General features: G+C 43.1%; 1 protein-coding gene across 3 annotated transcripts in view; it reads left to right on the forward strand.

The window, feature by feature from the left end:
• Window positions 1-15525, forward strand: part of C14H17orf67 (chromosome 14 C17orf67 homolog) — a 48836-nt gene extending 33311 nt beyond the window's left edge. Inside the window, exons 1-4 of one of the 3 annotated variants that reach the window (XM_073310351.1) lie at window positions 5645-5717; window positions 6466-6566; window positions 11800-11942; window positions 14999-15525. In XM_073310351.1, the coding sequence (XP_073166452.1) occupies window positions 5663-5717; window positions 6466-6566; window positions 11800-11916 (273 nt within the window). In that variant the 5' untranslated portion in view covers window positions 5645-5662 and the 3' untranslated portion in view covers window positions 11917-11942; window positions 14999-15525. Of the gene's footprint in view, window positions 1-5644; window positions 5718-6465; window positions 6567-11799; window positions 11943-14998 lie in introns of those variants that run through there. The other 2 variants (XM_073310352.1, XM_073310353.1) reach the window with 2 other exon arrangements.
• The last annotated feature ends 241 nt before the right edge of the window (window positions 15526-15766 follow it).

The following is a 15766-nucleotide window of genomic DNA, read 5'->3' on the forward strand; positions in this document are numbered from 1 at the left end:
CCCCCAGCTCTTCTCTTTCCCTCCCTTCCAATGCCGCCCTTCCCCCACTCCCTAGGATAATTACCCCTCCCCCAGGGATGATGACCGGGAATTAGGTACCTACCTTGTTGCAACCTCCTCCCTCCCCCGCCCTGGACACTCCCCTCCCTCAAAGTAGCTTCCGCCCCACCAGCTCCCCCCGGCCCTGCTCGCGCCCCGGGGTCCCCCTGAGGGGAGGGTCTCACCCGTGGGCGGGAGGGGATGGCGGCGGCGGGAGAAGTCTCCGGCCGCGGCTCTGGCCGGCTCGCGGCACTGCCGGGGGGGGGGGGGGGGGGCGACTCGTAGCCGCAGCAGCGGGGCCGGGGGATGAGCTGGGGAAGCTGCGGAAGCGGAAGGAGCCGAGACGAGGCCCCATGCGGGGGGCGGGGGCTGCTGATGGGGGTTGCTAGGAGACGGGCTGGCAACCGGAAAAGGCCTAGAAATGGGGAGAGGGAGGGATGGAAAGAGAGGAGGGAGGCCGGGGAGGGGAAGGGAAGAGGCAGGTGGAGGGGCAGGGGCAGAGGAGAGGGGAAGAGAAGGGAAGAAACAGAGGCAGGTGGAGGGGCAGAGGAAGAAGAGTGCAGGAGAGAGGAGGGGGATCAGGCAGCTGGAGGGGTAGAGGGGCACAGGAAAGAGGAGGGAAAGAGGCAGATGGAGGGGCACAGGAAGAGGCAGAGGGGCCCAGCAGAGAGGAGGGGAATCAGGCAACTGGAGGGGCATAGGAAGAGGGGCCCAGCAGAGGGGAGGGGAAGCAGGCAGCTGGAGGGGCAGAGGGGCCCAGCAGAGAGGGTGGGGAAGCAGGCAGCTGGAGGGGCAGAGGGGCCCAGTAAAGAGGAGGGGAAGCAGGCAGCTGGAGGGGCAGAGGGGCACAGGAAAGAGGAGGGAAAGAGGCAGATGGAGGGGCCCAGTAAGAGGCAGAGGGGTCCAGCAGAGAGGAGGGGAATCAGGCAACTGGAGGGGCAGAGTGGCACGGGAAAGAGGAGGGGAAGCAGGCAGGGCAGCCCTGCTTGAGGACTCATAGGCAGGGCAGGGTAAAACAAAGGCCCCTCTGGTTCAGGGACTGAAAATGAATGGTCTGCAAAGTAAAGGGCCCCTCCAGCACAGAGGTGTAACCCCACTAGGAACAGCCATCCATCTAAAGATACAGTGCGCAGAGTCTGCTCTGGGCACCATGGGTGTGGTTCGGCAGTCACTGTGCCGAGGGTAGCAGAGTCACCACAGATTCATATAATTTGAAGGCAGAATCCAGTCCTACGTTGCCACAGGGCTCTGTAACTTTTTGAAAACAATGCACAGGGCTTCACTCGTTAATACCAGTGCCTGACCTCTAAAATCCTAAATCCTGTACTGGCTCCTTAAAGATTCTTATGCTTTCCCTTTTTAATCTCCAGTTGGGTTTTCAAGAGCCCATCAAAGGCTTATTTTCAGCCATTCACACAGAACTGCAGTTCAGCAACTCCAGAGCAAATTTAATGGCTAGAGTACAGTAGAAATTCAGGACTCTGAACAAAGCAAACACAGGGTCTCTTCTGCAGGTTAAGTGGGTAGGCTTATACTGTTGTAACTTTTCTTTCTACTACCTCAAACATAAAGAATTTCTCTCTAAATTCCATTACATAATTGTCAACAGAAAGTAAGATTTAATTCTGCACTGAGACTCCCCTCTATTTTTAGTTTCAGTTTATATTCTTGTTCTTGAGCTCGTCATTCTCCCAGTCAGTTTCCTGGCATCTGCCCTTTCTGTATTCTGAGGCTACTCACTACCACATTCGTGGTATTCTCTTTTTAGGCTAAGTTCAGGTCTGATTCAATTTTGTGAAACAAAATGGGTGTATATAAAAGCTGCAAAAATATCATGGACTCAGCCTTTGACCAAGTTGCAGCTCTATGCACATCTCCTCTGCTGAGTTTTGCTGTTAAGAGTAGAAATCACCAGCCTAAAGTATAAGGGATGCTGGGTCAAGTAGTGTTGTACTAAAATGTGCTAACCATGCCCTCTCCCACACAACTTTGCCTTCTTTCTGCCTCCAGAAATTGGGGTTTGTGAAAGCCTGAAACAGCAGAACAAAATACTGGCACCCTACTGTTTCCCTCCCCATTTATCTTTTTGCCGCTTACACCTTTACAGAAGAGGTGGCCTGAATTTGATTTAATCTCTTTTTTTCCAGAAAATCCAATCCTAATGTTTATAGCCTTTCCAGATAGCTAGAACATAGATACATTTTCTAATCTACACTGTCCTTGTCCCTCTTTTTTCCATTTTAAACTAAATTTCTTGCAGTAAGGGATCCACCCCAACTCAGCATCTCCTTACATTGTTCCAATGTGCTTTCTTCTGATATATGTCTACACTAATAAATCCAAGTAGCCTGTTTTCCTCCTGCTACTAGACAGTGATTTTATAATTTGATGTCTACTATCAGGCCCCAATCCTTTTCTTGCTTAGTGTATTGTAGTGTATTATTTAACTCTAAACCTTTTTGCCACTCATTATCTCTGTCCTCTTTATTTCATAGTTTTTCCATGTTGCTTTGCATGATCTTGTCAACCTATGCCCCTATTCTATCTAGATCCCTTTAAATCTGATCCTTCTCTTGGCATTGACTGGCCTTTTCAGTTTTCTGTCCTCTGCAAATTTGTACTCGGCCAAGGACTATGTAAATGTATGTTCCCTCCTCCAGGTGTACAGTGTGAACAAAAGTAGACTGTGGTACTCTGCTTGCCATTCATCTTATCTGATCAGTTTCCATCTCTCACTACTTTGATTGTGATAACTAAGCCAATTTTGTATTCAGTCAAGAACACTCCTATTAATACCAAACTTACCACATTAACGTTAAACTGCCCTTATAGGCTGGGATTTTAAAACAAGCCTAAGGGAGTTAGGTTCCTAACTGCCACTGAAGTTCAATATCATCTGGGTGCCTAACTTCCCTTAGAGTCTTTTAGGTGGTACTGTGTCAAAAATTTCCCCCAAATCACATTTGTTAAACATGAATTGTCCTTTATACGAATCTGAGCTGATTTTCTTTGAACAGTCTGTACCCAAGCAAACGTGTTTTCATAAACTTTCAGCCTGAATGACTTTTATTGTAGATTAAGGAAAATGGCAATAAGAGAGAACAAAAAGGGAAGTACCCAGAAAAAAATTCTTAACAATTACATAAGTTCACACTATACAATGCATAGGGTCCTACCAAATTCATGGTCCATTTTGGTCAATTTCGTGGTCATAGGATTTTAAAAATCATAAATTTCATGATTTCAGATAGTTAAATCTGAAATTTCGCAGTGCTGTAATTGTCGGGGTCCTGACCCAAACAGGAGTTGTGGCGAGTTCGCCAGGTTATTGTAGGAGGGGTTGCGGTACTGCTACCCTTACTTCTGCACTGCTGCTGCTGGTGGCGCGGCCTTCAGAGCTGGGTGGCCGGAGAGCGGTGGCTGCAGGCTGGGAACCCAGAGCTGCCGCCAGCAGCAGTGCAGAGGTAAGGATGGCATGGTCTGGTATTACCACCCTTACTTCTGCGCTCCTGCCTTCCGAGCAGGATCCTCAGTCAGCAGCTGCCCCTCTGTGGCTGCCCAGCTCTGAAGGCAGCAGCACAGAAGTAAGGGTGGCCTGGTATTGTATTGCTGGTGGGGCACTGCCTTCAGAGATAGGCGCCCAGCCCACAGCTTCCACTCTCTGGTCACCCAACTCTGAAGGCAGCGAAGAAGTAAGGGTGGCAATACCGCAACCCCCCTGCAACTCCCTTTTTGGTGAGAACCCCCAGTTTGAGAAATGCTGGTCTCTCCCCATGAAATCTGTATAGCATAGAGTAAAAGCACACAAAAGACCAGATTTCATGGTCCGTGATGCGTTTTTCATGCCATGAATTTGGTAGGGCCCTAACAATACGTAATTCATCCATTGGAAGTTAGGCTGTAAGTCTCTCAAGTTGTGCACTGAAAAAATCAAGGTACTCAAAATGAGTGGGTACTTTTGAAAACGTTGGCCTTTTTGAGCATAGCCACACAACAGGTCTCTGAAGGAGTTGGGAGTGGAACCCAGGAATTCCTTGCTACTAGCTCTATGCTTAGTTCACTAGATTTCACTGCTTCTCTTCACGGGCTATTTTGAGTGGGGTCAGTCTTTACAGTGGCAGCTGCACCATGCTAGTCAGATTTTATAAACTAAGACGTGTCAAGCCTGGTTGGGAGATCTCCAAGTGAAATCCAGGTGCTGCTGGAAGCAAGGTGGTGGTGATTCAGTTGGTGGTACTCTTCCCTCTGGAATGGGTGCTAATCATTGCAGTCCTACCTGAGTTCTAAACTGAGTTGTTGCTTTCTGACTACATTCCACCCACTGGAGTTTCAAAGGGAAAAGTTATTTTGAATCCTAAAAACTACTGTGTGTTGTGGGGATGGTGCAGAATGTCTGCCACCCTGCACTTCAGGGGAAGTACAAAAGTTCAGTTTTTAAAAAGGCAGAAACCTGTAAGCTAATTCTTTTAGAAATCTGATTGTTCTCTATACATCTGCCAGACATGTCCTCTTCCCATCACTTTATATTCACTAGCAAGGATATTTACAATCTTGTCCATTACTGACTTTCCCTGCAAACAGTAGAATTCAATGAATATTAATTTCCACGATTCTGTCCATTTGATAAACTCTCCATACTTTAAAAAAAGAAAAGGAGTACTTGTGGCACCTCAGAGACTAACCAATTTATCTGAGCATGAGCTTTCGTGAGCTACAGCTCACTTCATCGGATGCATACCGTGGAAACTGCAGCAGATATTACATACACACAGAGATCATGAAACAATACCTCCTCCCACCCCACTGTCCTACTAGCAGGACAGTGGGGTGGGAGGAGGTATTGTTTCATGATCTCTGTGTGTATGTAATATCTGCTGCAGTTTCCACGGTATGCATCCGATGAAGTGAGCTGTAGCTCACGAAAGCTCATGCTCAGATAAATTGGTTAGTCTCTGAGGTGCCACAAGTACTCCTTTTCTTTTTGCGAATACAGACTAACACGGTTGTTACTCTGAAATCTCCATACTTTAGCTATGGTAGTTCGGCTTTGCAAAAGTTAAACCAATGTATTAAGATGCAACTTTGTGCTTGAATAAGGTTTCAGAGTAGAAGCCGTGTTAGTTTGTATCCTCAAAAAGAACAGGAGTACTTGTGGCACCTTAGAGACTAACAAATTTATTAGAGCATAAGCTTTCGCGGTCATATATGCAGCACCTTTTGACACATGGCTGCCTGCCAAATTAAGGCTCAGGAGTCTTGGTGGTTTTTTTTTTTTAATTATTATTTCTCTTGAATCACGCTATTAAAACCATACCTTGCCATGCTGAATGTGATGCAATGTGTTTTATCTCCACAAAGTTAACATATCCAGTATAACTTTGAAACCCCCAGTGGAATAGTAAGCTTTTCTATTTTTTTTTGGGTCAGGAACAGAGAATGTTTAAGCTGACAATAGCCATATTCAAAACTTGGACCCAGATGTCTTCAAAGTCAAAATCATACTGTAGGTCAAATTAGTCAAAGCATAAACAAACATCTGTGACTGACGTAGCTGCTTCAAGTAGACTAATACCTCAGTCAGTGTTATTCATTTTGGAACAGGCTGAGAGAAAGCAGAATCAAAATGAAGAAGTTACTTGTGTTTCTCTTCATTTTGGTCATCCTGACCATTTTTACAGGTAGGAGTTCATATAAAACAAACTGGCTAATGTTCATAGAGCTGGAGTGCATATGATAATAATATTAGTGTTTTAATCTTGTATTTAAATATCTTAATATTTGCTTTTTTTTTACCAGTTACAGTATAATAACATTAAATATCGTGTTATACTGCAGCCTTCCAGTAATTTTATTTTTAACAATCATAGTACTATACTAGGCATTTTTATCTCTGTATCACAACCCTGGAGTTATTTATTGATTAAAAAAAAGATGTTTTCATTTATAAATCTACATGTTTGATGTCCTTGACTATTTCACCATTAATGCAATTTCTTTGTCTTAAGACTTATTTCAACAAAAGTCAGACTAGTTAGCTTTGGTTTGAAAAATAGCCCTAAAAATAGTGCATCATAGAAATGCATTTAACAAAAAACTGTCAGCATTAATAAAAATATTAAATAGGTAGATGGTGCAGTTATATTTTTCTAATTTTGGGCAGGAACTGTAATAATATGGTGTTCTGAGTAGGTTTTGCATATTGTCAGTAGCACTAGCTTATAAAAAACACGAGTATATTATAAAAATGGTTTAAAATTCCACTCATCTCTTCTGGAATGCAATATCCCCTGGGAAGGGGCTGTAATGAAAGAACACTTTGTGTATTGACAAAAATCAGACCTGAAAACATTTCACCATGGACCCGAAAGATAAAATATTAACTTCATGTTAATTTCATACTTTATTTCTTCCTCCCTCCCCTTTTAGATACTTCACCAATTTTGACTGAAAAAGAAGCTAAACAGATTCTGAGAACCCGTCGTGAAGATAGACCAAGAAAAGCAGGTTTCCCTGATGAGCCAATGAGGGTGATTTTTAATTTTTACTTTAAAAATGAATACACTAAAACAGTTCATTGTATTTTGTGCTTAATGTTGTATTTGCATAGCTAGGATTCTACTCAATCAGTTTATCTGGTTGCAAACTCCACTCTTTTAAACAATGGAATGAAATATTTTGTAAACCCCTTTGCACTCTTTAAACTACTGTTGGATAGCATTCTCTGAATTATGAATATATCTCGGGACTGCACATAAGTGTGGGACTTATCTATAATCTACGTCTGTCATCATTCTAAAGCATAGAATCAATTATTGGCCAAAAGATAGCTTCTCGTCTGTACAAATGTTGAGTTCATCATGTTATTTCTGAAAAATTAAACTCTGTAGTACAAAAGGTCATTTGCTTTACGTTTTGCACTGAAAGTTGGCAGAGGAATGCAGGTGTCAGTGGGCAGTGTGGAGATTTAGGTAGCTCAGAACTGACTTTAAAATCCATTTAGCTGCATCCATACATTTTTTCTACAAGCGCTAGGGATAGGGTTATACATTAGGAGAGTATACACTTCTTTAATTGTTAGAGTAAAGTAACGTTCAGTTTTTTCATATAGTATTTACTATTATTTGCTTATTAAGCACATTAAAAATACAAAGAAAAAAAAAGACAGAGAGGAGCCTTCCGTTTTACTTACTTTTGACAGGGTGTGTGATATAGCTCCAGACTTCTCAAAAGCTACTTACAGCATTTAAAAATTACTGCACATTTCTCTCCAAAGTCAATAAACGGTGTTAAAATTATACGGTTGTAAAGAGGCTAAAAGCCACAGAAGCCAGAAAGCGAACAATGGACCATGCATATACGATGAGCATAATGGGCTCAATCTGACAAGATGCTGAGTACACCTCATGTCAGCGGGAGTTGAGGGCGCTCAGCACCTTGCAGACCTGAGCCCAGTGTGTACAGAGCATGTGGTTGGGGAAGGCTGGTAGTTCCCTCTCTCCCCTGGTTAGTGCAAACTAGCCAGGAATAACCCATTTGGCAGTCAGGGATAGCTGAATTTACAACTCTCCCACTTACATACTCTCCTCTTTGTCTACCACGTTGGCATCATCACATCAACCCTGACACAATGACTCTTCCAACATCAGAGGGCCCCACTGACCTGAGACAATGGGAGCCGTACCCCACATGCCAAAATGCAGCAAAAAACACTAGCCAGGGGCTCCACAGCTGACCTCAACATCCAGGATTATACTGGTTTCAAACTAGGGTCAAACAGCCTCATTCAGCTGCAGGACATTAGCAGGAACCCAGGTTCCACCTAAAATGATACGTAGCCACACCATGATGGCTATTAAATAGAAGAGGGTAGGTCAGAAAAAATGGATTGGATAAATTCCTGCACAACAGCATGTTACATAAAACTTGTGATCCAGGCAGGTGAAATTCACACAGCCTTCACAGCAAGTCCCAGTAATGAGTTAAAACAATGACCGCAGTCTCTTGTCGTCACTTGCAGGGGTGGGTCTTAAGGTTATAGGAGCCACACAGCGGTGGATCTCTGTTCACTGCTGGTCTGGCCTTGCCCGCTCCCCAGTGCCACTTTCCACATCATTAGGGCTGGTTGAAATTTGTCTGTTGAAGCTTTTTCTGTTAATGAAACATTGGCTTTTAGACAAAACCGTCTTGTCCACAGAAAACGGCAACTTTTCATTCACCTCCCCCCATCTTTGGTTTTTGAGGAAAAATTTAAATTTTCCAGAAGAAAAAAACCCATTTTCTCATCAGTTTTCCATACCAGTCTATGTTGAGAATGGAGATTTTCCCTTCTCTGCACATAAGAAGTGCAGAGGTTCCCTTGGGTATCTCTAGCAGCCTCTTGCACAGTCTGACCACAGAATTTAAGTGGTCCTGTGTACCAGGATGAAATTTACACTGGGATGAACACACTTGCTAAACTACCTCTGTTAATTTATTTTAAGTAAATGGTACATCGATTAAGCCAGTTCATGCTCAGTCGAGGCTGAAGAAGAGCTCTGTGTAAACCCAATAGCTCGTCTCTCTCACCAACAGAAGTTGGTCCAATAAACGCTATTAACCTCACCCACCTTGTCTCTCTACAGTCCTTTTAGCTGTGCTAAGCTTTGAAGAGCAATTAATCAACCATCCCTTTGCAGAGCATGTGTGCTAATGAGAAAATACATCCAGTTTAAATGTTCATGGACGATCAAAACTAGTGCAAATTAAATAGGAAGGATTTTACCTTTAATATAGACTCTTAGGAAAAGATCTGTACTTCGTCTGACTCCCAAAGCAGCCAGGATTCGATAACTGATTTCATTAGTGCATTTTACTTAGGGTGCTAAAGGAAAGGTTTATTGGCCATTTCCATTGTAACTACATTCCCTAAGGAGAGGCGTTTAATGTGCCTAGTTTAAATGACAGCTGACAACCTGTCAGCAGTTTTTTTCTTTTTTTTACACGAGCCCTTTCCCCTCACCACCACCACAACTAACCAAAAAAAAAAAAAAATAGCAGTTAACGACAGGTGTCTCTGTATTCCCTCCTCACCACTCCAAGAACATATGAGTTAGTATTAAAGCGAGGCAAATATTTTACCACCCTGCATGGAGCTGTTGGGACAATTGAGGAATGGGGAAACAGAGGACCTGAGGTGTTGTCTGCTACTGCGGGGAAAAAGCATTGGATTTGGTTCTCAAACTGTGGATTGGGACCCCAAAGTGAGTCGTGACCCTGTTTTAATGGAGTCACCAGGGCTGGCATTAGACTTGCTGGGGCCCGGGGCCAAAGCCCGAGCCCTACTGCCCAGGACTGAAGCCAAAGACCAAGCCCCCAAACCCAGAGTCAATGGCCAAGCCTTCAGCCCTGGCTGGCAGGGCTCAGGCTACAGGACCCCAAGCCGGGGCTGAAGCCCTTGGACTTTGGCTATGCCCCCCCCATCCCTGGGGCAGTGGGGCTCAGGCGGGCTCAGGCTTTGGTCCTCCCTCCTGGGGTCATGCATTAATTTTTGTTGTGAGAAGGGGGTCACGGTGCAATGAAGTTTAAGAATCCCTGGTTACAAAGCAGGTTCTAACGCAATGACTGTAGCCAGTGTAGACTGGCTTTAGGTGTGGAAATATCACACACTTCATTTTGTGCAAAACCTATTTTTTTCAAACACATTTTATTTAAAATTTCATAACAGAAACTAGTAGCTACACCACTGGCAAGACACTGCTTTTGTATCTCACATCAGATTGATTGAAGACGTGGCTGTGGAGTAGTACATTCAGCTGTGAAAGTAACCCATTTCTCGGCTGCCTGCCTTTGGAGAGATCTAATGACTACTGCGGGTTTTCATTTCTGAATGCTGAAAATGCACTGGGCATAGCTTGATTTTATTTTGGGGAACTACTGAAAATGAGGGAGTCTGCTCCTGTTCCCAATAAAGTCGACTGGGAGGCTTCTAATTAACATCAGCAGGAGATGTATTGGGCCCTTGGAGATCAGATACTACAGGAATGGGAGTGGTATAAATGGATTAGTTCTTTAGTGGATCAGCAGATTGAGGAAGTCCCCACTTTGGCAGAAAGTACCACAGATATCGCTGGCTAATATTTTTTTCTCAAGACAGTTGCAAGTAAATTCCAAAGGTACTTTTAAAAGCCCCCTATTTCTGAAATGGACTTTGGTAGTGCCTGTGATTATTGCCATGTGACTCATTTCCCCTCTGCCTTTACTTATTTAGGGCCTGTGCCCATTGAGGTCAATGACAAAACTCCTATTAACTTCAAGGATGCTGCACCAGACCTGAATTATTTTTTTACTTCTGTGGTCCTACTTTCTCCACTTATAATGACATTGGCTGAGTTTTCCATGCTGCATAAGGGATTTGGATACCTACTGGAGTATGAAAACCCCATAGGCAGCTTTAAAAATCTCGGCCAGTATATTCTGATGGTTACCTCATCTCTCTTGCATCCTGAATCTAGTGCCCTAGGTTTAAGGTGTAATGTTCAGTTCAAGCAGAGGACTGACACCACCAGAACTGATAAGTGGCCCATATCATAATATGCTTAAAGGGACATACCAAGTACTTTGAGTCAAACAATGATTTGGAGCATATACCTCTCTAGAGAAGGCCAGCCGGCTGGCTGAGGGATCACAGTCTAAGAAGCACTATAGATCTGTGCTAATTATTGATGACATAACAGATGGTGCTTTTGTCAAATAAGGAAGTAAGCAATTCATTGCTACTGTACATTTATTTATATACATACGTTGTAAGGTCATTCAGAAAACAAATTGGGATTTCAGAGTGAATAAAGTTTATAAGCATAAAACTGAGGAAGAAACAGAATCAGATAACTCTGTGAAAGTGCCACATATAATTGACCTTGGGAGTTTTGGAGGGGAAGGGATACTGAACACATCCAAGGGACTAGTGACCACCCCAAAGAATGACATCTCATTGACCACCACAAGTGGTAGTACACTACTGAAAAGCTGGGATATATGGAAATTCTTTCTAGCCCTAATGGTTTGTGAGACCTCAAAAATCACGCAGGATAGGGAAGAAGTAACACTAAAGATGGGCTGGCGTTTCTCTGTTAGCTAGGTGATCCATATCCAGATGGAGTTACAGTAGGTGATGGTAAAGAACGTGCCATGTAAAAGTTCAGCATGATATATGTTGGTACGCTGGCAGTGTTCAAACGAACGATGAAAACAGAGAGATGTGTGCAGGAAAGCTGTTTACACCCGTGAACTAGAACCCTTTTAAATGGCTGGGGGAGTGTCATACCAAACACATTCTATTTACTTACATGGAAAAAACATAGAATTTTATCTATCTCGTAAGGAAGATCAGTGAATGACTGGTACTTACCAGAATCCCCTTTAGAACTGCTCAGTGACCCAGAATCATTCCATGGTTTTAAACTAGTAGAACTCAATTTTCAACGAAGACTGCTGTAGATGTTTCTGCAAAAATCCATGTCCACCCCCTTCGCCAGCAGAAGCTTTATTGTGTGTATTAAAAAAAATTAGTGTCCATGAAAATTTATCTCTTAGCACTAATGCAAATGTCTGCCTTAAAAACTTGGTCCATAATGTAGCAAACACCCCTACTAGCCTGACTATTGACGGAATTCAGTAACAATGGTGAGATTTGTAAGGGGTGAAATTCCACTTAATTCAATGGGTTTACACCAGAATTGAGTGAATGCATAAGTTTAATGCTGTTTTCTTTCCTCTAAACAGGAACACATGGTTTACCTCCAGCGCTTGGAGCAGAGATCAGAAGAACAGTTCCTTGAACACTGGTTAAATCCACACTGCTACCCGCATTGCAACAGGAATTTAGTTCATCCAGTCTAAAGGGTTTGTTTTTTCAACAGTTATTGGTATGTGTTCTGCTTTGTGAAGCATCATAGTTCCTTCAAAATAAAGGTCCGAATTCTCTGCTGATGTATACTGAAGTAAATGGAGTTATGCCAGTTCACACCTGCAGAGAATTTGGCACAGAATGTTATTTTTTTCATAGATTCTCAGGCCAGAAGGGACCACTGTGATCATCTGGTCTGACCTCCTGTATAGCACAGGCCAGAGAACTTTCCCAGAATAATGTTTAGAGCAAATCATTTAGAAAAACATCCTATCTTGATTGAAAAATTGTCAGTGATGGAGAATCCTCCACAAGCCTTGGTAAATTATTCAATGGTTAATATCCAGGGTGCAAGTTAAAGCTGAAATAATCGAGCATACACTTAAAATCTTCTGGACACCACAACTGCTCTGCTGCCTTATAGCACAGAATTGTACATACCTCAGTTCACACAAAGGCCCTGATCATACAGATCTTGGTGCAGAGCAGCATTCTGCAGCAAGTGTTAGTGGAGGCAAGACATGGGTGTAAATAAGGTTATTCACTAGTCATACAACTCTATGCATGTCAAGGTTCCTTCCCCACTCTGAACTCTAGGGTACAGATGTGGGGACCTGCATGAAAAACCCACTAAGCTTATTTTTACCAGCTTAGGTTAAAACTTCCCCAAGGTACAAACTACTTTACCTTTTGCCCTTGTACTTTATTGCTGCCACCACCAAGCGTCTAACAGATATATAACCGGGAAAGAGCCCACTTGGAAACGTCTTTCCTCCCAAAATCCTCCCCAAACCCTACACCCCCTTTCCTGGGGAAGGATTGATAAAAATCCTCACCAATTTGCATAGGTGAACACAGAGCCAAACCTTTGGATCTTAAGAACAATGAAAAAGCAATCAGGTTCTTAAAAGAAGAATTTTAATAGAAGAAAAAGTAAAAGAATCACCTCTGTAAAATCAGGATGGTAAATACCTTACAGGGTAATCAAATTCAAAACATAGAGAATCCCTCTAGGCAAAACCTTAAGTTACAAAAAGACACAAAAACAGGAATATCCATTCTCTGAATGCATCCGATGAAGTGAGCTGTAGCTCACGAAAGCTTCTGCTCAAATAAATTGGTTAGTCTCTAAGGTGCCACAAGTACTCCTTTTCTTTTTGCAAATACAGACTAACACGGCTGCTACTCTGAACTCTATACTGAGCTATAGTCAGTCTCATGTTCTCTTTGCACCTGCTCTCTTCCTTACAAATGCACAGGATACAAAAAGGAGAAGGGACAGGCGGACAGTAGGCATGTCTGAGGGAACAGGAGTTTATGCATGATTTGTATCATGCTAATAAAGTACTAGACTACATAATCCCCTACCACCTGGGAGTAAGGTGGTGACTGCCTAGCAGCACTCATTAATACAGCTCCCAATCTCCCTGCACTCCTTGTCCTGCTCATCTGTTTATACCTTGTGATTATTTGTACAGTACTAGGCACCTGGACTGTGGCAATATGAAACTCACAGTGGTCATCATTAAAAAGGTGGCATTTAACAACAATCACGCGGTGGTATCTGAGATTCTGCTTCATATGCCTGACCCTGCAAAGAGTTGGGCTTGTTCTGTGGCGTCTCAGCTACCATAGTTTCATAGCAATTGTGCTCTCCCACTGACATAACGCTGTGAACATGAATGCTTATGTCGGTGGAACTTATGTTGCCCAGGGGCAGGGCCGGCTCCCGGCACCAGCGTCCCAAGCAGGTGCTTGGGGCGGCAGTCAGAAAGGGGCGGCAGTGTTTCTCCGTTCCGCCGGCTGCGGTGGCAATTCACCGGTGACAGTTTTTTTCACTGCTTGGGGCGGCAAAAACGGTAGAGCCGGCCCTGCCCAGGGGGGTGGTTTATTCACACCCATGAGTGACATAAGTTATGCCAAGTATCAGAGGGGTAGCCGTGTTAGTCTGGATCTGTAAAAGCGGCAAAGAGTCCTGCGGCACCTTATAGACTAACAGACGTATTGGAGCATAAGCTTTAGTGGGTGAATACCCACTTCAGCGGATGCATCAGCGGATGCATGTAGTGGAAATTTCCAGAGGCAGGTATAAATATGCAAGCCAGAATCAGGCTAGGGATAACGAGGGAGGATGAGGCCCTCTTCTAGTAGATGAGGTGTGAACACCAAGGGAGGAGAAACTGCTTTTGTAGTTGGCGAGCCAGTCACAGTCTTTGTTTAATCCTGAGCTGATGGTGTCAAATTTGCAAATGAACTGAAGCTCAGCAGTTTCTCTTTGAAGTCTGGTCCTGAAGTTTTTTTGCGGCAGGATGGCTACCTTTAAATCTGCTATTGTGTGTCCAGGGAGGTTGAAGTGTTCTCCTACAGGTTTCTCCTCCCTTGGTGTTCACACCTCAATTGCTAGAAAAGGGCCTCATCCTCCCTGATTGAACTAATCTCGTTATCCCTAGCCTGATTCTTGCTTACATATTTATACCTGCCTCTGGAAATTTCCACTACATGCATCCGACAAAGTGGGTATTCACCCACGAAAGCTTATGCTCCAATATGTCTGTTAGACTATAAGGTGCCACAGGACTCTTTGCCATAAGTTATGCCGACATAGGCTGCAGTGTAGACATAGGCTTAGGATCAGATTTTCAAAGGTATTTTGGTGCCTCAAAAAGCACCAAGTGGGATTTTCAAAAGTGCCTGACTCTTGCTGAGTTCAGTGGGAGTTAGCCACCGAACCCGTAAAATCTCACTAGGCTGCTGAACATATGCATTTGTAGGTGCCTAAATACCTTTGAAAATCTGGACCTTCAGTGGAAAAACACCAACTTACAAAAGCAGAAGATCTGGCCCTTTAAAAAAAACAACAAATAACCCCCCCCAGAAGCTTAGCTTCTGGGACATAAGATGGCAGCATCCAAAAAATGTAGCAGCTGGCCCAATTTTACTCTTGTTCCCAGTATGGGGGTATTGTGAAGATTACTGTTTGTACATCACTTAGAAGATGTGAAGCACTGTGTAAGTTCTTAATATTGTCAACATATCTTTCTGTGTTTTAACAATATTTCCCCACTCCTTTTCCAGATCTCCCCAGGTGCATTTAAGAGGAAACGGTCTATGATTATGTTAAACAGGATGAGGTTCATCCAGCATCTGCTATATACTAGCTATCGAGCTGAATGTCTTTGGAATATTGAGCATTCTTAGTATGTAGCAAGGCTTTCTTTCATAATCATACATGTTTAAAACAATTTAATTGACTCATGTAGATCACCATAACTTTTCAACCCATAGGTAAGCTAATGGTTTATATGCATGAATCTAGGGCTTCTCCCAAGATTTTAGGAATGGGGCAGAATAAATCACCAACTTGTCTTAGAACATGTTTATTTTGGGCACTATCTTAGTATATATTGAAGCAGGAGGAGGCTTTACGAGAAAGGAATGAATACGGATGGAAAATAAAAACATGATAAGGCTGCCACCCTTTGGGGTTTTGGATAATAGAATTTCTACAGGTTTAATAATATTGTAGTGAAGCATAACATTTGTGCAGCATTAACCTTTTATGTTAGTTGCCTCGCAAGTTATTTCACCTATTATGTTGTAATAAAAGCTCAAATCAAACCCACTGACATTTGATTTTGTTACACTGAAATCAGACGATGTGTGTTGATAAAATCAGTCAGGTGTGGCTCAATATTTACCATATGAACTGTGCATGTTATTCATTGGGGCAAAGCATGACAGAGGAAATGTATAGACTGGATATATGTCTTTGGCTGGGGACAATGCCACCATTCAGTGAAGTTTCTAGACAAAAATAATACATTTGGGGCCTCAGTTACATAC

This window comes from Lepidochelys kempii, chromosome 14 (assembly GCF_965140265.1).
Source record: "Lepidochelys kempii isolate rLepKem1 chromosome 14, rLepKem1.hap2, whole genome shotgun sequence".
Classification (NCBI taxonomy): Eukaryota; Metazoa; Chordata; order Testudines; family Cheloniidae; genus Lepidochelys; species Lepidochelys kempii.